General features: G+C 53.0%; 6 protein-coding genes across 6 annotated transcripts; 3 read left to right on the top strand and 3 right to left on the bottom strand.

The window, feature by feature from the left end:
* Positions 1-10,182: 10,182 nt before the first annotated feature.
* On the top strand, positions 10,183-11,248 carry BP01DRAFT_362355 (FYVE zinc finger domain-containing protein; the record flags this gene model as incomplete). The annotated part of the gene is made up of 2 exons (XM_025576219.1): positions 10,183-10,626; positions 10,826-11,248. The coding sequence occupies 2 exons, from the start codon at positions 10,183-10,185 to the stop codon at positions 11,246-11,248; spliced, it is 867 nt and encodes a 288-aa protein (XP_025435410.1).
* A 393-nt stretch (positions 11,249-11,641) lies between these two features.
* On the bottom strand, positions 11,642-12,853 carry BP01DRAFT_77034 (GNAT family N-acetyltransferase). Its single transcript, XM_025580097.1, has 2 exons — positions 12,778-12,853; positions 11,642-12,665 (listed from the first exon to the last, which is right to left on the bottom strand). Exon 2 carries the CDS (start codon positions 12,584-12,586, stop codon positions 11,690-11,692), a length of 897 nt encoding a protein of 298 aa, XP_025435409.1. The 5' UTR covers positions 12,587-12,665; positions 12,778-12,853; the 3' UTR covers positions 11,642-11,689.
* A 149-nt stretch (positions 12,854-13,002) lies between these two features.
* Positions 13,003-15,232, top strand: BP01DRAFT_332411 (rRNA (cytosine-C5-)-methyltransferase RCM1). Its single transcript, XM_025573091.1, has 2 exons — positions 13,003-13,441; positions 13,612-15,232. The coding sequence occupies exons 1-2, from the start codon at positions 13,244-13,246 to the stop codon at positions 15,175-15,177; spliced, it is 1,764 nt and encodes a 587-aa protein (XP_025435408.1). The 5' UTR covers positions 13,003-13,243; the 3' UTR covers positions 15,178-15,232.
* Positions 15,233-15,246: 14 nt separating this feature from the next.
* BP01DRAFT_287253 (uncharacterized protein) lies at positions 15,247-16,721 on the bottom strand (the record flags this gene model as incomplete). Its single annotated transcript, XM_025571494.1, has 4 exons — positions 15,247-16,235; positions 16,289-16,357; positions 16,426-16,551; positions 16,604-16,721. 4 exons carry the CDS (start codon positions 16,719-16,721, stop codon positions 15,247-15,249), a joined length of 1,302 nt encoding a protein of 433 aa, XP_025435407.1.
* A 1,239-nt stretch (positions 16,722-17,960) lies between these two features.
* Positions 17,961-20,491, top strand: BP01DRAFT_332406 (long chain fatty alcohol oxidase; the record flags this gene model as incomplete). The annotated part of the gene is made up of 3 exons (XM_025573090.1): positions 17,961-18,334; positions 18,385-19,496; positions 19,630-20,491. The coding sequence occupies 3 exons, from the start codon at positions 17,961-17,963 to the stop codon at positions 20,400-20,402; spliced, it is 2,259 nt and encodes a 752-aa protein (XP_025435406.1). The 3' UTR covers positions 20,403-20,491.
* Positions 20,492-21,507: 1,016 nt separating this feature from the next.
* On the bottom strand, positions 21,508-25,051 carry BP01DRAFT_352900 (glycoside hydrolase family 35 protein). The gene is made up of 6 exons (XM_025574043.1): positions 24,203-25,051; positions 23,150-24,149; positions 22,803-23,096; positions 22,679-22,750; positions 22,535-22,622; positions 21,508-22,466 (listed from the first exon to the last, which is right to left on the bottom strand). The coding sequence occupies exons 1-6, from the start codon at positions 25,001-25,003 to the stop codon at positions 21,671-21,673; spliced, it is 3,051 nt and encodes a 1,016-aa protein (XP_025435405.1). The 5' UTR covers positions 25,004-25,051; the 3' UTR covers positions 21,508-21,670.

The following is a 25,051-nucleotide window of genomic DNA, read 5'->3' as shown; positions in this document are numbered from 1 at the left end:
CATGTAGGTTCCCTACTACCGTCAAAATCTACGAATCGTATTGTGATGATCCTCCTGCCCTGAGGCCCGATGCTCAATTGAACAGTAGTGACGCGGTGATGGGATCCGAGCCGATGAATTCACCCATCGCCTTTCTACCTGTCCTCGTAGGATGCTCAAATCGAGAGAGAGACCGGCAACAGCGGTGATGTTGCTCATCGGCCCTCGAAACCCTCAAGGCAGCGGCGACGATACCATGATCTTCCAATGATTAGTGGATCATTCGTTTCGCACCATGTCGGAGGCGAACTGCAGCAGGCTCAGGACGAACATACTTTGGAGCGCTACGAATGTTTGTTCAACATGATCTCCGAGCAGGATAGGTAGCCTTTAGCATCAGAGGTCGCGGCGAGAGTCTCTTTATCCGCGCAGGTAAAGAGACCTTTTATTATCATCTGGCGATAGCAGCAACCGCCCAAATTTAATGCTCAGAACAAGATCTAACGTAGTTGTTGCTGTCTGTCGGAAAAGCGAGCAGCCTTAGAATAGATCCTGCGGTCAAATGAAGCATCATTCGCCTCACATTGATACAGATTGACCCGAGATCGAGATGCTAGTGCTACTTGTAATATCACTAGGAGACAACAGAGACCCTGGAACCGTTTCTCCAGGCGTTTGAGGTCTTCGGGTCTTTCAAAAAGAGTAGCAATCGTCCCTGCTTCGAGACAGAAGACGAGTGCAGACACCATTATCGTCTGCTGCAAAATGGAAAATGCACTGTATCGCGACTCCTGTAGTCGAAAGCAATGACAACAGCAACGGTTTGTTCTCTAGACCCAACCAATGAGCTTGATTCGCCCATGTTGTGTTTACCACCCATCAGAATGTAGTTTGCTTCCTACTGCACGTAACGCGGACGAAGAGCGCAACCTGGCGCAAGCGCCTCGCATGCACAACGAAGCAAACATCCTTAATCCGACATCAAGACATGAGATTGTCTGAGAGTATGGGTACAGCACGCCTCAAAATATTCTTTCACGAGGGCGACGAGTCCTACCGGTTTGAGTATTTGGCCGAGCCTAGCGATACCTCTCTACCGAACAACGATAGCATAAACATTCCAAGGAATCTTCCTCGGTGCCGTTACAACAACCGATGGCGTTGCGTTGTCAATCTCAGCCGCTTGCATGTGATCGTATTCGTAGCCAGTGCGGACGCGAGCTGTTGTGCGCCCTGGGGAGGCAAGATAACATCAACAAGATGCAGCGACTGCCTCGTCCCGCTGACAAGATATGGTGTACTCTGTGTGAGTGCGCTTGTCCAAGCCATCTCGACTGGTCAGAAGCCACCAGTTTGGCTCGAGGTATATCGATGATATCGGTAGCTTATAGACATCAATGAGAACAATCTGACATGAGCCTGCGCGAGGATTTGTGACACCTCAGCGCGAGAAGCACATGCTCACGCGGAGCACCTGTCATGGGGTTGCACTATCTCCAAACAATAGGAAGATGCTGATTTGTCAGACAGGCATCGCAGCCTCAATCGGCGGTCTGTACTGGGCTTGTCGAGTCATATCGCAGGGGCCCAGGGAATGACAGCCATGCGGCTTCGATACGAGAAATAGATTATTTGAGCCGGAGGCTGCAAGATCTGAGGGCCTCCGACGCCGAGGACGTCGGGTTGTGAACAGTGTATACCTAGGACCCGATACCACTGCTTCCGATCCATGCTGCACTCGGGCGCAACGCGACACGCGCACATAGCGCTTCAAGAGCAATAGTAAACACAACACTTCCGAGATATCGTTGTGCAAAGGCATCGATAGGGATACAGACGTGATTCACACCAGGTTCACACGTGTCATGGCGCTAGGAAACCATTGGGACTATGAGATGCATACTACTCAATTCATGTACAGAATACGCGTTGGGTAACTTGCTGTACCCTCCAGCCAGGCCTGCATGTGAGTTGAGTGACACGGGGATGCAGGTGCGGGGTACATCAGATGGGTGCATCGACTGTCAGCTGTCACAGAAGCGCCCTAAGCGATCGCCTTGGAAGACATGACGAGAACCGAGTCGGTAAAGATTCCTGTCGACGATTCTGGATGCTAGCATAGAGCCTCGATTCTGCCCAGCTCGTGCTGGACTCGGCAACACCCTGCAACAGGTCGTCTACCCTGTCAATAGGCCGGGGGTATCATATGCTGATTTTGGCCATTGGGGACTCCCTCATATGACGCACTGATTGCATTCTGGGTTGCAGATACACGTGTTGTTGCGATTGGATCTTGGATACAGTCGGTCCAGGGTTATCGAGACCTTGGAGATGCGGTGTCTAGACCCCCAAAATGGTCCGTGTTCAGTCAGGTTGCGTTGTAGTTGATCGGCTCGGAGAAGGGTGCCATGTGACGCAAGCATCCCGGTTGTCGCTGCAATCGGAAGTGGAAGTACCCCAGTACCAGTTATGATAGTGTGCAAGAGCCCCTAATTAGCCTGTTGAGTTGACTCAATGATATGGCTGGTCGGAAGAGCCTCCGCAGCATGGGTACATCAAGCCGTGAGACTGATGCTGCGTATGTGACTGTGGTGGGGTTCACGATGCGATCTTATCTTGACTGACGCCATAGATAACAGCAACGAATGGACCCTGGCGTCATCGGTGTCGGGATAGGTTGAGCTGAGCAAACAGAACCCCGTCAGCACTTGGCATAGGCATTTCTTCGGCAAATCCATCCTCGAATCCACGATCAGTGAGACTCGATGTCAACTTAGCTTGTAGTTCACTTTTTACCCCGTCTCATCCCGACAACGCAGCAGAAAATGTCAGCCAGTGTAGTCGCAACCCCTCACCCTTCCCCGCCTGCATTCCGTGCACTGCAGATCGACCCCTCAAAACAAACCGGAGACCGCTCATCCTCTGAGACCAGGACATGCCATTGCCAACTGGTCTGATCAGGTACGAGTGGCTGGCATTATTTACCCCAAGTCCCCGGAGTTTCCGTCGGGTCGGTCGGTGACCTGAATTGGAATGGATGAACTTGTCCGCAATGAATCCACTTGCATGGGCATGAGGGTACTCCGTAGCTGTGTACTCCGGACTAGAATCAAATCAAAGTGGCAAGCATAGAAACTTGGTTGATATTCGGTGAGCGCTGAAGTTTAGCTAATGACAATCGCAAATGAATCAATGTCATTTGAGATTGATGAGAGTCCACTTTAATCGGGGGAGGCAATGTTGGAGTCGAGAGCATCCCCGCCACCAGAGCCCGCCCGGGCGGATGGCGATTAGAGAAACCCCCCCACCGCCACCACGATAAGGGACGGCAGCGGGGAGGTCAGGTGGGCGGTGAGCCCTCTCCGGTTAGAGCAACACAGCCATGGAGGAGCCCTTGCCACAGGTCCAGGTGGCGGTGTCTTCACCACTTTAGAATTGGCTTTCGTCACTTTGTGGACTTGCCTCCCAAGTGATCAGCTGATTCATACTCCGGTTTAATTGACCAACATAGGAGACATTGTCGTGCTTGCCACTGGAAAGGATGGATACGTGCGGAGTGCTCTGCACTGCGCATTCCGCATGGGCTTCGGCTGCCACTCACTCTGCTACTGAATGGACTTTGCCCGCTGTCCGCCCGGACCCTTTGAATAGGCATTCGACAGCGTTCGACATATCAAATCTGATCGATGTACTCTATATCTCTCATATGCATTGTGCTACGCGCATGACTGCATGCAAGGGAGTACAGTACTGTCCATGTCGACTAAGCTTTCATGTGAAACTGAGGGATACTGAACGATCATCGAGAATCTGAAGCATCTTATCCGTCATGAAACGCGAATGAAAGAATGTCCGTGGGAGTACGGGAGTGCTTCGGGGGACTTTCTGGTCCTCTGCCGCCTGAGTGCGGATAGCACTTCCCCCCTTGTCTGCAGAGAGTTCGGATCAAACCTATTGACTGTACGGAAGACTACAAGTCTGCAACTCATGCAATGTAAACAACCTCCGGCATAAGAGTGTACATACTTCTTGCACCCCACCCAGTCCCTGAGTTTCCCAACTTTTCTGGAGTCTTGACCCATCGTCACCCGTCCATGTGATTAAACTATGGCCCCAACACCCCAAACAGACCACGTACACAGCTTATCTATGCCTATGTAGAAGAAAATAGCCGACCTGGCTACAGCAAACAGTAAACAGTATGCTCAGAAGCATTGCACGTTACCTATCCACCTCCCACAGAAGCAAATTAGCGCAAAGCAATGCAAAGGCATCTCAAAACATTAGTACCTACATACTCATACATAATGTGGAAAAAAGCAAATAAACAAACAACCCCAAAAGAAAAACTCTCTGTCTTGAAGGTTCCCCCTCCAACCCCACTTTTCAAAAATCTGCAACAACAAGCGCAGTTTAATCCCAATCCATCCTAGCAGACCACTAAACTAGACCAAATCGAGTTCTTCATGCATTTGAGATCTCAGAACTCCTAGACTAGTTGATCTTTCGCGCTGTATTCACCCATTCAATGTGTTTTTTTTTTCTCGACCGAGATGCAATTTGCAACCGGCCCGGTGGTGGGTTGACAGGGCTGCGCACTGGAGTAGACTAGATGGTTAGGTTTGGGGGACTGAATTCTCGTTGTTACTTCAGCTGACAGAAGAGAAGAGTTAAGATTTGTTGGCGTGAACTTTGACTTACTCCAGAAGGGCAGTTTGGCAATCTAGACTACGTAGTCGATGATGTTTGAAGAACCATATTTAGCACTAGACACGAACAGTGGAAAGAGTGCACGAGGCGCAAAGCCACAGTGTAATCATTATCCTTGCGTGGCGAAGCTCTCACTCAGACAGCTGAGACGACTACGGAGTGTTATGGAAGGTCAAGCATACATACGCGTATGCATCAGTAGGAGCCGAGGTATACGAGTGTACGTACACCGTTACTATTCAGAGCATGAGCACAGCCCTTCTTCAATCGATCCGGGGGCTTTCATTTGTCGTTGGCGCGGGCTGTTAACATGAAAATGCTCAAATGTCAAGTGGACCATTGACTGGGACCTCCTACCATCGCAGAGCAACGAAAAGTGGTTCCGCGCACGAGCTAGGTTTCCTTTCTAAGCCTTGGCCGGCCGGGTCGCTTGATGAAAAGCTCGGCTCGGCTGCGTTTTTAATGCTAATTGCTAACCGGATAAGTGGATGCTGATGACCGTACACAGTATAGGCTTATAGTCAATTAGTAGTAGCTTGTTTTGGCCGTTGGTGCCGGCTGCAATTGCGGTCGCCCCCCTCGTTCTTCAATCTCAAGGGCTGTGCGGTGTAGACAATGCCTTGCAAAGCACAGCACCCAACAGGCGCTAAACTCCATTGTTGAAAGGGGATGAGGAGGAACATGGGACACGATGGTCTTACCGATCGAGGTATAGAGACGACTCTCTAACTGCCCGAAGATCCTAGCTTGGACCCCTCGCCCCCTTTTGCCCACGATGATCAGCAAAACCTTCGCCTGCTCTGACCCCATATACACAGTTTGTTGAAACATGGATTCGCGTTCCTCTCAAACGACAGCATCGGGACGCTCTCGGGCCACCGAAAAGGCTTCGAGTGCTTCGACGAGTGTTCGACGAGATTGCTGGTTTAGGATGGGATCGACGGAGATCTCCCCCCTTCGTTGTTTAGTCCTCCGTAGCATCCCTGACTAAACCGTGGTTCCGGGTCTGCTGGCAGTCGTGGTCGGGACTTGGGGCGAAGAACCGACGGGTTGGAGAAGAAACGAGGGAGAGAGGATTGGGGGGTTCCCGGAGATTTTTCGGTCTCTGTTCTTTCCTTTTCCCCTTCACCGGGAGCTCTGCTTTCTTCTTCACCAGTAGTCATCTCCAGCCCATCTTCGATCACTTCCTGCCGAGACTCAGCAAGACTCGAGGGGTTTTCACCTTTGCTTTTCTTTATTAGGTTTTTAGTTTAGCAATTCGGCCGGGGTGATAGGATGCTTGCTGGTTTGGTACCAGCATACCTCTGCAGAGCGTCGTGGAGATCATTTCCATTCCTCTTTGCCCGGGAGTCGATCCTCGTCCAATTCAAAACGAGTTAGGGCGACAATCGAAACCGCCTGTGCTTTCGTAGGGAGAAAGGAGATTGATTGATAGATCACCTGCCATTAAGGCTTGGCTTGGAACTATCTACTAGCGACTGGTGCTACTCCTTGGCTGGACTAGTAGCAGCCGAAGATTGATTGTTGGGCAGAAGAAAGAAGAAAGCGAGACGGGGCTGCAGCTGTCTTGTGCTTGCCTCGTTACACCGGCTTTGTTTGGTGATGCGCTTTAGCTGCTGATCTAGTGGTAGCGGCAGATGCTGGATGGAACATTGACCATTGCCATTGCCGACTCCCGTTCCAGCTTGGTCTTGAATTTGCGACCATCGAAAGGAGACCCTTTCCAGCGCCTTCCATATAATGAAACGAACTATAGTTCCTGTGTCATCCCTGCCATGTATCGACGCCATCGTCGTCATGATTCCCTGTCTCCTGCAAATAAAGTCTGGACGATTGAAACCTGCAGGAGGCCGGAGTACCGCAGGAGTACATAGTCAGTTTAACAAGATCCCCGTCTAGCACCTTAGTAAGAAAAGTAGTCTAGACTGCCTGCCCTGACAGGGCAATGGTATGGTGGTGTCGACTAGTCGTCTAGCGAGAGACGGACTCGGTGTTTGTCACTGCTGTCTCGAAGCTAGTCCGTACAATGGCCGACGGTGCTGGGGACTGCACCTGTACGGCAGCGGATGTCTTACAGCCATGGCTGCAGGTCGCACCAACCAGCGAGCCAGCTGCGAGAACTAGCGAAATCCTGAGCAATTTAGACTCGACGTAGCGGCTTCCCGAACGACTCTCAATATCGGATGCTGTTTCAGACCGCAAGACGAGGAATTCCAGACGGGTCAATTATCTCTCCGCAGCTGTCAGGTACGCGACACACGCCAGCTGACCTATACTCTGACAGGGCTTGAACGGCTTGGAAAGACTCCAATATCTAACGGTCGGTCAGCCAGAGTTCCGCTGGCAGCGAGTCAGTAACCTCCCTTAGTAATTCACTGGAGCCAGTAAAGCTGGAGAGCAGCAAGTCAATTCCTCAACGGCCGAGGTACAACGGAAGAGCTAGCCTAAAGAGGCAGTGAGGCCACAGTGACAGGCATAATTGTTACATAATCGACTCAGGGCGGTTTGCCCGAAGCTGCGGCGGCGGGAGCAGCGCCCTGGAGAGGCGAGCGGGCGAGCGAGCGAGCGCTCATTCGAACTCTCGGGGTCTGTCCGTGCTGGTCGGAGAGCACTGACCAATAACAACGTGGCAACAAGATCAGAGCCAATGACGAGGCAGCGATAAGCTGATGGTCCAAGTCGCCAATCCGCAGGCGAGTTTAGGAAGATCCGCTGCTTTGGGGAATGGCCGTCCGCAGCAATAATTGGGTACCGTGTCTTCCTTCACCGTGCCAGAAAAGGACCCATTCCGGTCCTCGGAAATACCTGTTAGTGGGATGTTGATTGAATTGGTACTTCCACAGCTTCCGAAAGCCTTCATTCACTCTCATCCATCCTCTCTGATCCTTATCCGACCAGACTGATTGGCACGCGATAGGTAGGACGGCCTAGTCGGTCTGTCACCGCCAGATTGCCCGTGTCCTTGCCTGGCAGAAGGAAGCAATATTGTGAGCCACTTGCAAGGGGAGGGTGATAGTAGCGATGCAATTCACATTCTAGTCGCAATATCGATCCGAAGTTGAGTTGTGGTGTACGCAGCAAGTAACTATACAAATGACTGTGTATGGGTGTACTCCGTACACACTAAGGGACTACAAGGTCGTAGGTGGTCTCGTGAACTCTTCCTAAGAGGGTAACTCGCTGCGCTGCACTGCTTTTTTTTTTGCTAAGGCGGTAGGTCGGTGGAGCCGAGGTCGCAGTGGGGCTATTTCTCGGCTGCTCTTGGACCAACCAGCAGCACGTCTATTCTGATTTCACCGGTAGCCGCCGGATGTAATGGTCCAGCGTGGTAGGAGCGCGGTAGAGAACCGCTCCAGGAGGGGGGGGATTTGGAGATGGAGATGGAAGGAAGATGGAACCCAGCACAAGTGGGGAAAATCGGACAGGAGCAGAGCCTGGAGATCACCTGAAGGGGAAAGTTATCTTGCTTGTCAGTTCAGGGTTGATTAACTGGTTGCCACAAGACCGGGATGCATACTTGATTCTCATACCACCGGGCTTGATCAATGAATCATCGTGAGAATGTGCGCCCACCTGTAGACAAGCTCATAGGAGGGGGTGGGATGATGGCAAGAGGCGGTCAAGAGAAAGAGCCTACACAGTACAGTAGAGGCTGCCGTAGAGAGACCGGGGGGAGAAAAGGAAGAGGAGGAATAGATTCGGCTGTCATCATGACTTTGACCCTCTTCGGAAAAAGAGCAACTGGTTGGCAATGGATGTATCCATCCCTGCTTGATGATTCCTTCCAGAGATCCGACGGATAGGAAAGGAATGAGAGAGACTGGTCGTCGTACTTTATCACTATGGTTCATGGCTACCTAGTACTAATGGAGTAGTCCTGCCTTGCTTGAGGTTTTCTCTGAAGTAGTATAGTAGTACTGTGTATACTATCCATGCAACCTGATGGTGGTCTGGTAGGTTTTCTTGACCCAGACTCAGGAGATGAATGCATCCGATAACTCCCATGTGCCAGTACTGTGCTCCGTAAGTGTAATCCGTAGTGGCTATCGTCCATCTATCCAAGGGCCATCCTCGGTAAAAAGCCGTGCTGGTTTGGGGATAGTGTGTGGTTGGTATGCTTCCGATCGGGAGGCAGTAGTTTGCTTGGTATGTTACAACCTGAGATGTACTCCTGGTATCAGGTGCAGTATCACCTTCAGGGGTCAATGACTCTTTACTTCTTTTTTTTTTTTTTTTTTCTTTTTCACCCCCCTTTCCATCTTCCCCGGGAGGGGGTGGTCAGAGTCAGACTTGCAGAATATTTTGTGCTGCAGGCGCCTGTATATTATCCGACTGGGAGGATTGTTGATTGGTATGATTGGTATGCACTGCAAGTGTACAAGTAGTACTGTATAAGTGTTGTATGTATGATGAATAGGGTAATTCTGACGGGGAAAAGACTCGCCTCCAACGGCTCCACCGGCTGCTGTTTCTTCGGGACTTTCTAGCCTCAACCTTTTTTCTCGAGTGAATGCGACCACTTCAGAGAGAGATGCTGATCCCTCCCTCCCTCTCCCACTTCTGGTTCCCCCCCAATGGTAATTTCGCCGCCGACTTTTTCGTCTAGCTTACCCGCCCGATTTTGATTTGATTAAATAAATTAATTAAATTATTCTGGGACTTGCTCCCGCTAGTGTGAATCTCCACAAGGCAGGCATGGCAAAATGTTAGACTAAACAGAAGAGAGGGTAAGAGAGACAGCCAGACAGCCAGACAGACCGAGACATGAAAAGTGAAGAGCCACTTGATCTCATTTAATTGATAATTTTAATTTCCCCCATCTTCTATTCCACACCCGGAGAACAACACCGTGAACTATATTAGTATCCGGGTTATCCCCCTCGCTCGCCGGATTTGAAGTGTTACTTGCCAACTGCACTGGTGATAGTGCTTCATTAACACCATTACTACCTCTTCCTTGGAATTCACACTGGTGGATTAAAATTGATCTCTGGTTACTACTTTCTTATACCACCACTCAACCCATCTCATCCTACCAAGCCAACCAACCACCAATACTCTACCAGTCTCATCTTACTAGCATCTGTCTATCAGCGCTTATCCTCAGATTGCCTTCGTCATAGCGAACTTTATCAACCCGCGTCTCCTGCTTGCCACTGCGATGCTTCTTTGGTTCCAGCCAATTTCTCTGTCGATACTCGTCTGCTTGATCTACTAAACTCACTACGAACCCTTACCATCACTTAACATCATCATCTTGACCTCTACCCGGCCTTATCATCCTAATCGCACAACCACCCCGACAAGATTCTCCCTTACTTAATCTCTGCCACCCTTGCAACGTTTGATACCTTCGAAGCGACTTTTTCTATTGTTCTTCCATCGCAATATCGTGCATCTACTCTCCTCTCCTCTCCTTCGTGTTTCTGTCATATCAACACACCGGCAACCTTAATTTCCCTCCGACTGTGGTGATATCATAATCTTCCCGAAATGGCCACCCACGTTGTTACTGCCACTACCACCACCACTACTTCTCCCGTCCTCGCGGGAAATCAAATCTCCCTTTACGGCCAAACTACCCCCATTCACTCCGCCGAGACCACTGCCAACAACTCGCCTGCCTCGCCTCAGCAGCAGTACCTTCCCCTCCACAGCAAACAGCTTCGTCCCTTGAAGGGTCCGCTGTATGTTCCTGCTGCTCTGCGCCCCAACGAACACGCTGCGCAGAAAGCCTCTCCTCCGACTCCCCCCCGCAGCGTCCACGGCTCTTTGGACAGCCTGACTGAAGGCGAGATCGGTGTCCCGGCTACTCGTCGCTCCACCATGGAAAGCTACAGCAGTGGTTCAACCGTCAGCAAGCTGGCGGAGGACGAGTGGATGAAGAAGGAAGACCTTGGCCAGGTCACCGGCCAGCCGACCCGCGAACATTGGAAAGTGAGTATTTCCTTTTCTCTTCCCTGCTGGGTGGGCGATAGGTGTTATATAAAGTTGCTATGGCGTGCCTGCGGCTTCCTGTCGCGTAAACGCGGTCATTGCGAATCATCGCGTGATCAGAATGACGCCATGGCACCCCTGCATGACAATTGAATGACAAGTCCTTCGGAACTCGAAGCTAACAACAAATCTCCTTCAGGCCGACTCTGCTTCTCCTAACTGCGACTCTCCTACCTGTCGCTCTTCCTTCGGTATCTTCCTGCGTCGCCACCACTGTCGCCATTGCGGCCATGTCTTCTGCTCTTCGCACACCCCCTATGTCGTTCCTCTCGATCAGAATGCCCGCTTTCACCCTGAGGGAGTCCCGTCGCGTGCTTGCGATCTCTGCTGGAGCGCCTACTCGCGCTGGGAGGAGTCGCGCACTGAGCGCCTGAACAAGATCCAGACCCAGCTCGACGCGCAGACCGGTACTGTTCCCGCTGGCACCAACCGCGCTGTCGCCCAGACCACCAAGGCCTCGCCGGTCGAGAGCCTCAAGGCTGCTGCTCTCAACGGAGTGCCGGGACAGAGCACAGAGATCGCTGCCAGCGTCCCTCGTGGCTGGAACTGGAGCACTTTCTGAACGACTACGACTTGACGCATTAATGAACATGCCCGATAAATGCGCGGTGTCGGTTTCTTGATTCTTCCGACCCGCTGACGCCCAACCTTCTTCACTTCCCTTCTATCCACCTGTTTTAGACATACCTTTTCTCATGGCTTTTCGGTTTTTCATTCTCGGTGTTACTGCGAGGAGTTTCGGGAGATTTCCTTGTTCCTTTCTCACGATCGTCAAGAGGCGGAGGTGTTTGTCTTCACTTGCTTGTCTCCTTATGCTTAGGATACCCCGTCATGTTGCCTACGAGCGGCGATCTCTTTTATTCAATTGCTGGTCTGGTGTTTACCGACCGACCTTACACTACAGAGTTAGACTCTTCTACAAGAATGATCAGAAATTAAGATTACGTGCAGATTCCAGTCGTAGTCTAGTGTCCATGCTGCCGTGTTATGTAGGGTAGTGAGTCTAATCGACCAAATCGACCCTCCTCCACATCCCCAAATGTTCAATGCCCTCCTCATCCCACCGCCCCATACTTTCGTCCGTCACAAACCCACATCGCTGGTACAACTTCTCGACCTGCGTCTGCGCATGAACGAGCACCAACCCTTTCCAGGGAGTATTCTCCCCTGATGTAGCAGCAGCAGCAGCAGCAGCAGCAGCATCGATCTCTCGCGCATGCCCCCGCGCCCACTCCACCGCCCCCTCGACCAGCGCCCGCCCAAGCCCATACCCCCGGTACTCGGGCATGACAGCCACCCGCGTCAATTTAATGTAGGGTTCCCCTGTCTGTATGGGTGGTGCATCCCCTCCCGACGACAGGTGGTCCTCCTGCCCATGTTCATGTTCATGTTCATGTTCATGTTCATGTCTATTAGGCGGCGGCACCAATCGAATCGTCGCAACCGGACCCAAGCCCGAGCCCGAGCCCGCGCCCGTACGACCATCACCACCATTCCGTGGAAGTGTATCAAAATGGTTATCCCCTCCGAAATCAAGGCTAATCACCACCTTCTTCCCTCCTCCTCCTCCTCCTCCCTGCTGCAGTCGCCCCCTTTCCTCCCCCTGAACGACTCCATCACCATCACCCCCGGGTGAAAAAGCGGAGGATTGGTGATACACAACCCAATGCCAACTCCGGCCCTCGTCCTGGTCGATCTCGCCTTCCGGGGAGCAGCGCTGCTCGTCAATGAAGACTTTTTGGCGGATGGTGAGGGCGTCATTGAGGATGCGGGGGTTGTTGGCTGGATGGGGCGTTGAGGGGGTGGGGAGGTGGTAGTTGATGTTTTGTTTCTGGGGGGATGAACTTGAGGAGGGTTTTGGGGGGTTGGGGGGCGTTTGGAGGTGGATTGTGAAGTGCATTTTCTTCTGTCTCCCTGTGTTTCTGGGAAGGAATTGTTGTTGTTGTTGTCAAGAGTTGGTTGGTTGATCTGGTCGGTCACTGGTTGTCAATTAGGCTTTCTCTTCTTTGGTCTGAGCGAAGGTCGATGACAAAAATTGAAGATTGGGTATTGGGATTGGGATTAGGAGATAGGGGTTAGGGAGTTGCAAACCTCAGAGGATGGTAGGTATATTTATGTATATACTGTGTATAGGGCGCAGACAGGAGTGAGTCAGCTCGAAAAAAAGATGCGGACCGATAAGTCGGATGCAGGTGCGGAGATGCGGAGGTGACTCGATAAGGAATGACTTGCGACAGTACGGACTACTCCGTACAAATTCTGGTAAGTTAGATACACTAACTAGGGCAGCTCCCTTCTCAGTATAACAATCATCAGTTCCAAGCAGAAAGACCCGATTAGCTGAACCAAATCAGTCCTATTCGCCGTCACACATTCTCCCAAACCAAATTCCAATCCTGCTTATCGACCATACCCTCCATATCTAACTGAACCCACCGATAACAATCTATACACAGATCAAACAAACAATGCAAACACCGAAATTTCTCCAACACCACCATCATCCCCCCCGCGAACACCCTTCCTCCTCTCCGAGGATCTGCGAGGCGCAACAAAAATGTCCCTCTATTACGATGCTGTGACCATTCTCACAGCCCCTGCCACGGGCGGCTCCTTCAAATCCCGCATCTACAACGCCCGCACGCTCAAGGCCTCGCCCGCGCAAGTCTACGCGCTGATCATCGAGGCCTCGAAATGGGATATCTTGCTTAAGGAGGTAATTGAGAATGCGGGGATTTTGAAGTTGGAACCTAAGGTGTGTTTCCGCGTCTTTCACGATTTTCTTTAAAAAAAAAAGAAAGGAAAGAAAGGAAAGAAAAGAAAAGAAAAGAAAAGAGAGAGAGAGAGAGAAGGCTTCCTGCGCAGCCCTGCGCATGCAAAGCAAACGTTCTAAACAACGAATTAACTAACCTAGCCCCTCAAAAGCTAACCCCCCTCCTCGCCCTCCTCCTCGTCCACGACCACCTCCTCGCCAAATCCGGCATCGCCGCTAAAGCCACCCACCCCCTCCGCCAGGCCGTCGAGCGCCATAAGGCCCGGCTGCGCGGGGAGTTCGTGAAGGCGCGCGTGCGGCGCGGGTGCGCGACCGTCGATGCGCTCCGGGATGTGATTCGGAGTGAGAAGGCCGGCGCCGGTGGGGATGCTGTCGCTGCGGTATACCCCCGCTGGGTGCGGATTAATAATGTGCGGACGACGCTGGCGCAGCAGCTGGAGACGACGTTCAAGGGGTATGAGGTTGTGGGTTCATTGGGGGAGCTGGGGGAGAAGTTGGTGAATACCAAGAAAGCGAAGCAAAGCACAACCAATCGAAAAATATATCTGGATGCGCATGTCCCCGACCTGGTGGCTGTCGCGCAGGGGGTAGATCTAACGGGGACTCCGGCCTACAAGAGAGGAGAAATCATACTGCAGGACAAGGCGTCCTGCTTTCCGGCGTATTTGTTGGTCGGGGATGAGGAGTGGACGGGCGGGGATCTGCTGGATGGATGTGCTGCGCCGGGGAATAAGACTACGCATATGGCTTCGTTGCTTGCCAGGCACGCGCGCCCAAAAAAGAAAAGCCAGAGGGTTTGGTCGATGGATCAGTCGCAGGTCCGGGCCAAGATCCTGCAGAAGATGGTGGCTACGGCGGGCGCGGATAAGCTGGTGACTGTGTTGCCGGGGCAGGATTTCTTGGCCCTGGATCCCGAAGAGGAGCGGTTTGAGGCTGTTACGGGCTTGTTGCTCGATCCCAGTTGTTCGGGAAGTGGGATTCTGGGCCGCGATGAGGTGCCGACGCTGGTGCTGCCGGAGGTGAGGGGGAATGAAGGGAGAAATGACAGGCAGCACGGGAAGAAGCGGAAGCGCAGACCCGATGATGATGAGGGGAGGGAGAGCAAGGAGGCGAGAAAGCCGGATGATGAGGAGGCGCTGGCGGAGGATGAGAACGATCTGCCTGCCAATGGGCACATGGGGCCCGAACGGTTGCAGAAGCTCTCTAACCTGCAGACCCGGATCGTCGAGCATGCCTTGCACTTCCCCGCTGCTACCAGAGTCACGTACAGTACGTGCTCCGTGCATATGCTGGAGAACGAGGCTGTCGTGGCCAGGATTCTGGCGTCCGATGTCGCGAGGAGACGCGGGTGGAGGATCATGCGACGGGATGAGCAGCCGGAAGGTATGAGGAAGTGGAAGCATCGCGGCGTGCGGAGTGAGAAGCCCGTAGCCGGTGCCGCTGCTGCTGCTGAGGTCGAGGTGGGCGATCTGGGCCTCTCGGATGAGGTGCTGGATGGCTGCCTGCGCTGTTGGCCTGGCGATGACGAAGGCACTGGCGGCTTCTTCATTGCCGGATTTGTACGCGACGGTGAGGTTGAGGATGTGACGGAGGACGCTAATGGTCATGCAGAGGACGAGGTTAGTGGAGAAAGTGAGGCCTTAGATCAGGAGGCGGTCGCAGAAGATGCAGATGAAGGAAATACCAGCGAGGATGAATGGGCCGGGTTCTCGGATTAGACATGTATCAGTGAGCTCTAGCTACTCCTCCAGATGTACAGTGCATATATAATTATAGTACCTCTGCAGTCAAGACCCTAAGAAAGGTCGACCGTGATTCCGAACCGTCTCCTGCGTATATACGTCTAACTTGACTGCCCTCAGAAGGAAGTCCAGACTGCTTTGATTCACGCTCGGCCGCACGCAGATGCGCCACTGTCCGGTGCGCACAACCCAAGCACGTTTGTTGGCCGGCTCCTCGATGCGTCTCCGCTTGTTCTGGGACTCTTGCGACAACTGCTCTGCGTCGGGTGTAGAGTATCCGATAATCTCACGGGGACTCGTCTGCTCCCCGTCGACAGTGAGAGACGTATCCGGCCCCGTCACAAACCAGATCTGCTCATCTCTAATAGCGATGTCTCCTAATTTGGCGGCCTTTCTGCCGGCCACGATCTGTAGAAGGCTTGTCACACGGGACTTGGTGAGGTTCAAGAACAAAGGGTGTTTCGTCGTCAAATCGAGAATGGTGTTCTCGTCGCCGATCTCGACAATCAGGTCATACTTCTTTTCATCGACGAACGGGCGCGAGTAGCGAACCCAGCTGCTATCACAGGCATTCCCTCCCTGCTCAAGGTGGACCCCCGACCGGCGTACGTCTTCCAGGCGGATGACAATCTCCTCTCGCCTAAGAATTGGATTGTAACTAACATGATGGGGAATGATTTTCTGCTCGAGTCCCCGCAAATGGAAGTAGCGACAGTCCCGAAGGAGCTCCGCGCGGTGCTCCTCATTCCGGATCCGCAGTGGGTAGCCCCGTAGGAGGTGGAGGAGCTGCGCGAAAACCTCTCCGGAGCGATTAGGGACGCTGGGCGGCGTGATGGCCGGGGGCCGGAGGAGACCCTGACGCTCGAGGCCTGGAAACACTTCGACGGGCGACGCGAAGAAAGCGGCGAAGCCCAATGTGAAGAAATTCGGCGAGTCGCCTGGGCGGGAGAAGATGTCGCGGGGAATCTGAAAGTTTCGATCGCCGATCTGGATAAAGATCTGGGACTCGAACAACTGAGATATCAAGCGCGGTACTGCGACCGTCAGCATGCCGAGATGTCTAAGCAGGAGGTTGAGGGCGACCCACAGCTGTAGAATTGAGCATCGGCGAAGAACTTGACGAATTGCGAGCCATCGGTTGGCTGAATGTGGTATCCTATCCTCCACAAGCCGATTAACATGCCTGGCACACGCACAACCATCTAGAGATATCCCCGGCCCTACCCTGTAGATGTTTGGCGATCTCCTTGAAGGTGGTTGGGTCGCGATCGATGTACAGAGTTCGGATGTTGGGGTTGTCGCCATTCTGGCGGATCTGTTCCTCAAAGAACTGGGAGAAGTAGGACGGCGCTTCGGAGGCTTAGAGGAGGCTCGAGAACTGGGAGGGTCATGGCAGACTGACCATCAGAGGCAATGGATGCCCCGGACAGACGAAATAGCTCCGTCCCGATCTGTATGGAGAAGACCCTCTCCGGCGGGAGGTTGGATTTGGGGCTCCGTCGCGTTGCCGGGCTGACCATTGCCTGTCCAGAGTCCGCCGACATTGTAGTTCTAGTTATAGCAGGGGCCGAGCTCGTCCAGGACATTTAGGTGTGTAGTGCAGCGTCTTGCAAGGATTGATCTTTGGACACGATAAGGGCGGTGCTAGGGGATGGGGTAGGCACGTTTCCACGAGGTGCGAGTGTCGCGTGTGAGCGATTTGACGAAGTCAGCGTATGCGGGAGGAGGTGAGAAACTTGGAGATCGCTATTGAGACGTATATTGGGGGTTGCAGGATTCACATTGTGGCCAGTGAAACATTGCCAGATAAGATGGATCGCGATTCGCATTGCATGTGGGTGAGATCGCAATTGGCAACAAATGATGCAAACATTGAGCAGCCCGCCCATTGAGGTTTAGTGCCAGCCTGACACGTTTATGCGCGTTACGGAGTATACATGAAGTCAACCACTCCACTAACTTACACTCTTCAATATTCAAGTTCAAGCACTTAATCTGGAGATCCTACCTCGTACTTCCAGTCGCCTTATATCCATTATTCGATGGTTACTCTCCCATCTCACCTGATAAACTTTAGACTCACCATGGAATTCAGTCGAAAACACGAATTTGGGGCTCTTCTCTACAGACCGATCTCCGCATTCCAACCCATCCGAGGTTCTTCATCTGCCTGGGACCTCGATAGCGCCCCGCTCTGGTACATAGATAGATTCCCTCACCTCGATGACAGCGGGCTGATGCACATGGTCATTACCAAGTATCTCGGCTATGATTTCCCACCAGCACTTCCCCGCATGCTGAAAATGGGTCTGGATGTCGATCGTAGACCCTCGACCCACTCGCTCGTCTCGTGCCCAAATTGCAGCTCTCTCCACCACGGCACTAATTATTGGAGCTGATGCAACCCCCGTCTTGCTTTAGAAACCGTTGAGAAGAGGCACTTATTTAGTACTAGAGCTGCAAAAATGTTGGCTTCTTCCGTTCTTTCTTCTTTCTCGCTCTCCCACTCGTGCCTACTCAATCGTGGCGCCCACTTGCCTATTTAGGGTGTGGGGAGCAGAGGAAACCAGGCTGCGAGCCAGAAGCCCAAGAAGAGAACCTCGTAGCTTGACTTTTGATTCCACTTTCGATTCCTGACCTTGTCCCATACCTCACACGTATCATCTCCTCGCATCGCGTGACCTCCAGTATCTCTACAACTCATCGTTAACTCCTCTGCTCCTATCTTTACTCGACAACTGCAAAAACTATCAACAACCATGGCCGAGGAGAACACAGCTCAGCACGTCCCTATGGATGTTCCTCTTCCCCCTGTACCCACGCGAGCCATCTTCACCACGACACAATGGAGGACCCTTCTAGCTCTGGCCGACGCCGTAATTCCCTCCATCCGTTCCCCCGTCATGTACAAGTCCAAGGCGACCAAGATAGTCACTTCACAAGAGATGGAGCAGGCTCGTGCGACCTTGATCTCCCGAATCCCTAGCCCTGACGCGGCTACAATCGCCGGCCAGTATTTACGAGAGTCTGCTTCCTCCAATAACACGTTCCGCGAGAGCCTGCAACGTCTGTTCTCGTTCTATGTTCACGACGAAGGGTTGAATGGAATCAAGTTCATTCTGAATGCCCTTAAGTATGTATCAGCATCAGCCCTTACATGCATTGGACTGACCTGTATCAAAGTACGCGACCCGGCTCTCTCCTTTTGACAGGATCGCCAATCTTGATCCGGGACCAGTCCGTCGATGTGCGTGAAGAGGTCTTCCGAAGCTGGGAAACTGCCCGGCTTAAACCACTCCGAGCTGTCTACCGGGCCTTGTCTGCCATCTTCAAGAAGACCTGGATCTCAACTAGTCCAACTCTGAACCTAGCCCTCGGTTTCCCTCGAGTCCCAGTCTACGGTAAGCCTGTAGACGGCTTCAAGTATGAATTCTTGCAATTCCCTCCAGGTGACGATCTCGAGATCATCGAGACCGACGTCATCATCGTCGGTAGTGGCTGCGGTGGGAGTGTTGCGGCCAAGAACCTTACCGAGGCTGGGTATAGGGTAATGGTAGTGGACAAGTCATATCACTACACGTCCAACCACTTTCCCATGGATGCCAACGAGGGCTTCATCAGCATGTTTGAGGCAGGCGGTGGTATTGTCAGCGATGATGGGTCCACGGTCGTTCTGGCGGGGTCCACTTGGGGTGGCGGTGGCACAGTCAACTGGTCCGCTGCTTTGCAGACGCAGGGATACGTACGTCAGGAGTGGGCAAAAGACGGACTGTCATTTTTCACCAGCCAAGAGTTTCAGAAGTGCTTGGATCGTGTCTGCGACCGGATGGGTGTGGGAATCGAACATATCGAACACAACAAGGCCAATCGCCTAATCCTCGAAGGCGCTCGCCGACTGGGCTATTCCGCCAAAACGGTGCCCCAGAACACAGGCCAGAGCCTACATTACTGCGGTTACTGTACTTTGGGCTGTCACACATGCGGCAAGAAAGGTCCTACGGAAACGTTTCTTGCCGATGCCTCTCGAGGAGGAGCTACGTTCATTGAAGGCTTCCGCGCGGACAAGATTTTGTTTGAGCAGAAACCATACGGAACAGTGGCCTCGGGCGTGGAGGGAACATGGACCTCGAGGGATTCGTATCTAGGGCTGACGGGGCTTGGTGCTGTCAAGAGAAAAGTGGTCATCAAGGCGAAGCGGGTAGTTGTGTCCTGCGGCTCCTTGCAAAGCCCTCTGCTACTCATGCGCAGTGGATTGAAGAACCGGCGCATCGGCCGGAATCTCCATCTTCACCCAGGTATGTTGACACTTGTATTTGAGTCTCACCCCTTCGGATCATACGGCTAGGTTTGAGTGGCTATTCTGTGTTTCACACTATTCTTTGCCTGGCACTTCTTGAGCTTCCTAGTGCGGCTGACTGAGGTTTGCAGTTGTTGTTGCGGGCGCCGTCCTCAATGAAGAAGTTCGACCTTGGGAAGGATCCGCGTTGACCACGGTCGTTAACGAGTTCGAGAACCTCGATCAAAAAGGCCATGGCGTCAAGATCGAGGCATTGTCCATGTTGCCTTCTGCCTATCTTCCCCTCTTCCCCTGGCGGGGCGGACTTGATTACAAGTTATGGGTGCTCAATCTTGCTCGAAGCGTTGGGTTTATCACGCTCACTCGGGACCGAGACGGTGGACGAGTGTACCCAGATCCTGTGGATGGAAGATGCCGAATCGAATATACGCCTTCTGCTTATGACCGTAAGCATATGCTAGAGGCACTTATCGGCGCTGCCCACATTGCGTTTGTTGCCGGTGCCAAGGAGTTTCATACGACCTGGCGAGAATTGGCCCCATACATCCGCCCTGAGATGGCACCTGCGGAGGCTGCAGAAGGCACCAACAGTGCATCTTTCCAAGCGTGGCTTGCTGATATACGTGCCCACAAGGTGCCGCTTGCTCCCGAGCGGACACAGTTTGCCAGTGCTCACCAGATGGGAACCTGTCGAATGGGCACCAGCCCTAAGACCAGTGTGGTCGATCCGGACTGTCAAGTGTGGGAGACTCGGAGCCTATACGTGGTGGATGCGTCGGTGTTTCCCAGTGCTAGCGGTGTCAATCCTATGATCACCAATATGGCGATTGCCGACTGGGCCAGTCGGAACATTGCTAAATCGCTGGGAGACAGTCGTGAAGTACACCCGATGGCCAGGCTGTGAGCTATTTGAGTCTGTTTGTGTCATGGGCGTTTCGGGGCTGGCCCCTCTTATTGTTATGTTCATCCCGCTTTGTGATTCATGAATGATAGGCATCCTATGGGTTCAATGACTTGTGGACACAAGCGCTTTATTCTCTAGTCATTCACCTGTAGAAGCATTGCGCGTAATCTGGGCCTAAGGGAGTCGCTGACGAGCAGGAAGGAGTGTGGGATAATAGTGAAGCACGTAAAGGCTGAGCCTTGACATTGAAGAGGTCCTGGCCTTCCCCTGGCAGGTGACTAAGAATCCGTACATGAGGGGGTCTTTATATCTTCCTCTAAACTCCCTCCCCTTTCAATCCTGCTGCGTGAAGTATACAGTATAGGAATACATTATACTCTCTAGTTTACTTATATAGAAGACTTTGCAAGCTCAGTAGCCATATAGAAAGTCTTGCAAGGCTGGGGGATATTGCGGAAAACCCACATTGGCCCCGAGCATGTCAGAAAGTCATGAAGCTCACACCCTCGCAAATACCGTAAGGGGAGGAGTAGGTATTCAGCTCAAAGTCAAGCAAACTTCCATGCAGGAGAAAAAGTTCAGTTGCCGGCTCTCGGGTGGCTTCTGGTGTCTTGCTCTTCTTTACGCTCGCTCAGATCTGAATGACTGGCCCAGACACAGGGCGAGATTTGTGAGAGATCGCGTTTTCTATCTACCAAGTTAAGCCTTAAGAACATGTCTAAACTTATCTCTACAAATTGCCCGTCTTGTACTGTAACTGTGCTAGATCGTCATAGTCCCTTCGTCTTCGGGGGTGGTTCATTACCATGCCGCGAAGCCCGATGATTCGCTGGGCTTGTTGGCGCTGTTGTGCGCATCTATGTATGTATTTCCGAGGCATTCCTCCCCTTCCCCCCTTCCCCCCTTCCTTCCTTTCTTCCGTCTCCTCGTCATGATTATCACCACATACGAGCAGCCAGACCTGACTACAACGCCTTTTCAAGAAGTACAACTGTTGGGCTCTCGAACCGATTCCCCGCCTCCCTCGCTGATGGAAAACCCCCTACTCGGAATCCAACTTCTGACTGAGAATCGCCTGCCCGTGAAGCCGCTCCTACTATTGCATCTAAATTGATCCTTGAACGCATGATTCCTCTAGTTTATTCATTGGCCCATTTACACATTCACTCGTTCAAGCTATCAGGATGTTCGGGCTAGACATCAGACAACTAAACTACGAAAATAGATATACCTAACCACCCCTCTAGAACAAGAAAGGGAAAAGTCAACTAAGCATACTTCTCACGCACAGCCGTCCAGCCCGGCCGCAACTCCGCCGTCTCCAGCTCCGCCACATTCAGCGAACTCTCCGCCACATAGTTGACGCGCCAGTCGACGGTCATGCCCGCGCCGGCCTCGGTCTGCGCCCACACCGCCACAGCAATGGTGTTCTCACCATCGTAGTTGAGCACTCCGGCAGGGACCGGGTAGACGACCTGGTTGCCGATGTAAGGGTAGTAGCGACCGTACTGGTACCCGTTGACAAACAGCTGGGCGCGGTAGGCGTTGCTAGGGGCGTCGTCGGGGGTGCCTAGCACGAAGGAGATGGAAACGTCCAGTCCCGCGGGAATATGCAGGGGGACGGTGGTGCGGAAGAATTTGATGGTCGCGCCGGTGAAGGACAGAGACGAGGAAGAGGCGGCAGCAGTCCAGGCGCTGTCGTCGAAGCCGGGGAGGTGCCAGCCAACGCGCTCGGCGAAGAGGCCGTCTTCGTTGTAAACGCCGCGGACGGGGTCGAGGTTCGACTCGCCGCCGGCGGTGCCGGCGAGGCGCCAGTGAGTGAACTCGGGGGTCTCGGAAGTGTTGGAAAGGAGGCGGGCTTCGAGGATACCACGGGGGTTGAGGACGCCGGTGGTCTCGTCGTGGCCAGTGTCGTCGTGGACGATAAGGAGGACGTTGGGGGTGGTGGTGGGGTTGGTGGAGAGGAGGTCAGCGGGGAAGGTAATCGTCTTGTTGGCTTGGTCGACGGTGGCGTTGCCAAGATAAGAGCCGACGAAATGGCCGTTCAACCAGGCGGAGAAGCCGCTGTTTGTGTGAGTGTTGGTTAGATATCAGAGGATCGTTGTAAGAGGAGAGAGACCGGGATTCCTTACAAGGCAAGTCCACCTTGGACGTTGAGGAATACACCCGAGGCGGAACTGTTGAAGTATCCGCGGAACAGACGGATACCGTTGTGGAATCCTGGTAATTGTGGTTAAAAGGAGTATTCGATTGGTCAAGTTGAAAAATCAGCTTACCATAGTCATCTCCGTAGAGGACGGGAAGTGTAGCGGGAGGATTGGGATTGTAGGTCGACATATGGTCGGCCGCTTGGAATCTTTGTTAGTCTAACACAAGGCGGGAGTGATGGAGGATACTCACCAACCCAGGCTGCGCCAGTATCATCATAACCTACGCTGCGCTCCGGCAAACTGTCGTTCGATTTCCACGAGGTGATGGCCGGTAGAGTAATGGTCTTGGGTGCAGCCAGAGAAGCCCGCAGACTACCGTGAGCAGTTTTGGTCGACTTGAGCTGCTTGCCATTCCAGGTCAAGGTCTTGACCTTCTCGGAAGCAAAGACTTCGATCTCCGTGGCGTTGACCGCGTCGCCCGTGATCTTGAGAGTTTGGCCATCCTGCTTAGCGGAACGGACGAGGTACGGACCTTGGATGAGTACTAGCTTGAAGTCAGTCTATGGCCGAACAAAAGCCACAGAACTCTGTTCATACCTGTTTCATTGGCAGGTGCCAGAGGATTCGCCGTCAGGGTAGGGGCCCAGAATAGATAGGCCGTGGTCCGATCAAGGAGGACCACGCGCAGCTTGTCGTCGACTTTTAGGACACTCATTCCAGTGGACTGAGTGAAGCTAACGGTGAGGCTGCCTCCCTGGCGCTTGAAGGTTGGCTGGGAGCATCCTGAGCACTTGGACACAACGGATCCGGACTTAGCACCCTTTACAGCGAACTCGCCGGACTCACCAGTGGGCACCCAAAGGACAAGTGTCGGCTCATTGTCGATGACGGAGTAGGTGAGCACCTCGGCGGTAGAGTACAGCAGAGTCTCTGAGCCCAGGCTGAAGTCCGTCACGATGATCTTGGATTGATGTCCATTGAGTCTAATCGCACCTTCCGTGCGGGGCACAATCAAGTTTCCAGCCGACGTGTTGACGTGCAGCTTGAAAGCTTCATTCGTGTCCGACGTGGAGTCCGCATGCCGCGCCACGTAGAACGCAGCATTGGTCTCAGGGTTGCGGAGCTCGTACGCGGTAATGACGGAGTTATTGGAGTATTGTGTTCCATTTCCGATAAGATCTGTCATGGTCAAATCGGTCGCACTCCGAGTGAACAGCGACAACAGCTTGGTCTCGTAGTACTTGGAACCAATTGAACGATCCTCAGAGATGGGCGCGGAGTAGTCATAACTTGTCGCGGTCACCGGGGTGGCAATCGAACCCCAGTTGGTCCCGCCGTACAGCATGTACAGACTCATGGCGGTGACCCGCTGCGCGATGTTCCATCTGTAGAAGAGATTGACAAAGTCTGCACCAGTGTCATCACCGCATCCGCCCTCAGGACCAGCCCAAGGGTTGTAGGCGCCGCCCTGGAACTCGGGAAGGAACGAAGGCATGTGGGGTTGGAACTCTTGGAAATAGGTGTAGTACTCAACCAGCTCATAAGCGACATACTCGCCGTTGGTGGATGTGCATACGCTAACGTCGCATGACCAGCACTAATAATGTCAGACTAGACTAGTAGGACATGTTACGGGATGCAATCACTTACAGAGGGATAAGAGTCAAGACCAGTAACGTCGACGTTGCCTCCAGCATCCGACCAGTCACTAGACCAGGACTTCGCGTTCATGTTTGGATCGTTGAAAGTCAACGGAACTGTGATCCCATTGTCGCGTGCGCTTGCCTCAAGAAGCTCCATGTAAGCAATGGCAGTTTCATTAGGAACCCTCTCGCTCGGGTCGGTAAGCCATTGGTCTCCGTACTCGTTCTCGATTTGGTAGCAAAGCGTATTATGGCCGTCGGGTACCTGGTAGCGACTGGTAATCTGGGACACCTCGTCGAAGTATGGCTTCCAAGCCTCCGTGTACCGAGAATCATTGTTGCGCAACGTTCCGTACTCACCAGAGGTCAACCACAAGGGGAACCCACCAGCATTGGCTTCCGCGTTGACGTACGGTCCGGGGCGGACAATGATATACAGACCCAGCTCTTCAGCAAGCTCGAAGATGGAGGTGATGTTGCGAGCACCGGTGGAGAAGTCGACCGTCTGGTTGTTCGGGGCGTGGTACCCCCAGCTAGTGTAGATGGAGAACCCGGTGAAACCAGCAGCTTTAATCTTTTCGAGAATGTCCCTCCACAAGCCCGGAACGGGGATGCGCCAATAGTGGAACTCGCCGGAGAAGACGAAGATTCGTTGGTCATTGACATGGAAACTGTAATGATCCCATTTGACCGCGGTTGTCAGTCCATCGTCGAAGATCTCCCAGCCTGCTGCAGTCTGATTCTGAGCAGCTGTCAGCAAACCCAGGTTCGCCACAAGAAGCAGGAATGGCAAGAATAGTCGCGCCATAGTGTCCGACCATGCACCTGTCCACGCGCACTCAGGACAAGGGCAAGG

This window comes from Aspergillus saccharolyticus (genome assembly GCF_003184585.1).
Source record: "Aspergillus saccharolyticus JOP 1030-1 unplaced genomic scaffold BP01scaffold_2, whole genome shotgun sequence".
Classification (NCBI taxonomy): Eukaryota; Fungi; Ascomycota; class Eurotiomycetes; order Eurotiales; family Aspergillaceae; genus Aspergillus; species Aspergillus saccharolyticus.
This window is presented reverse-complemented; position numbering and strand designations above follow the sequence as displayed.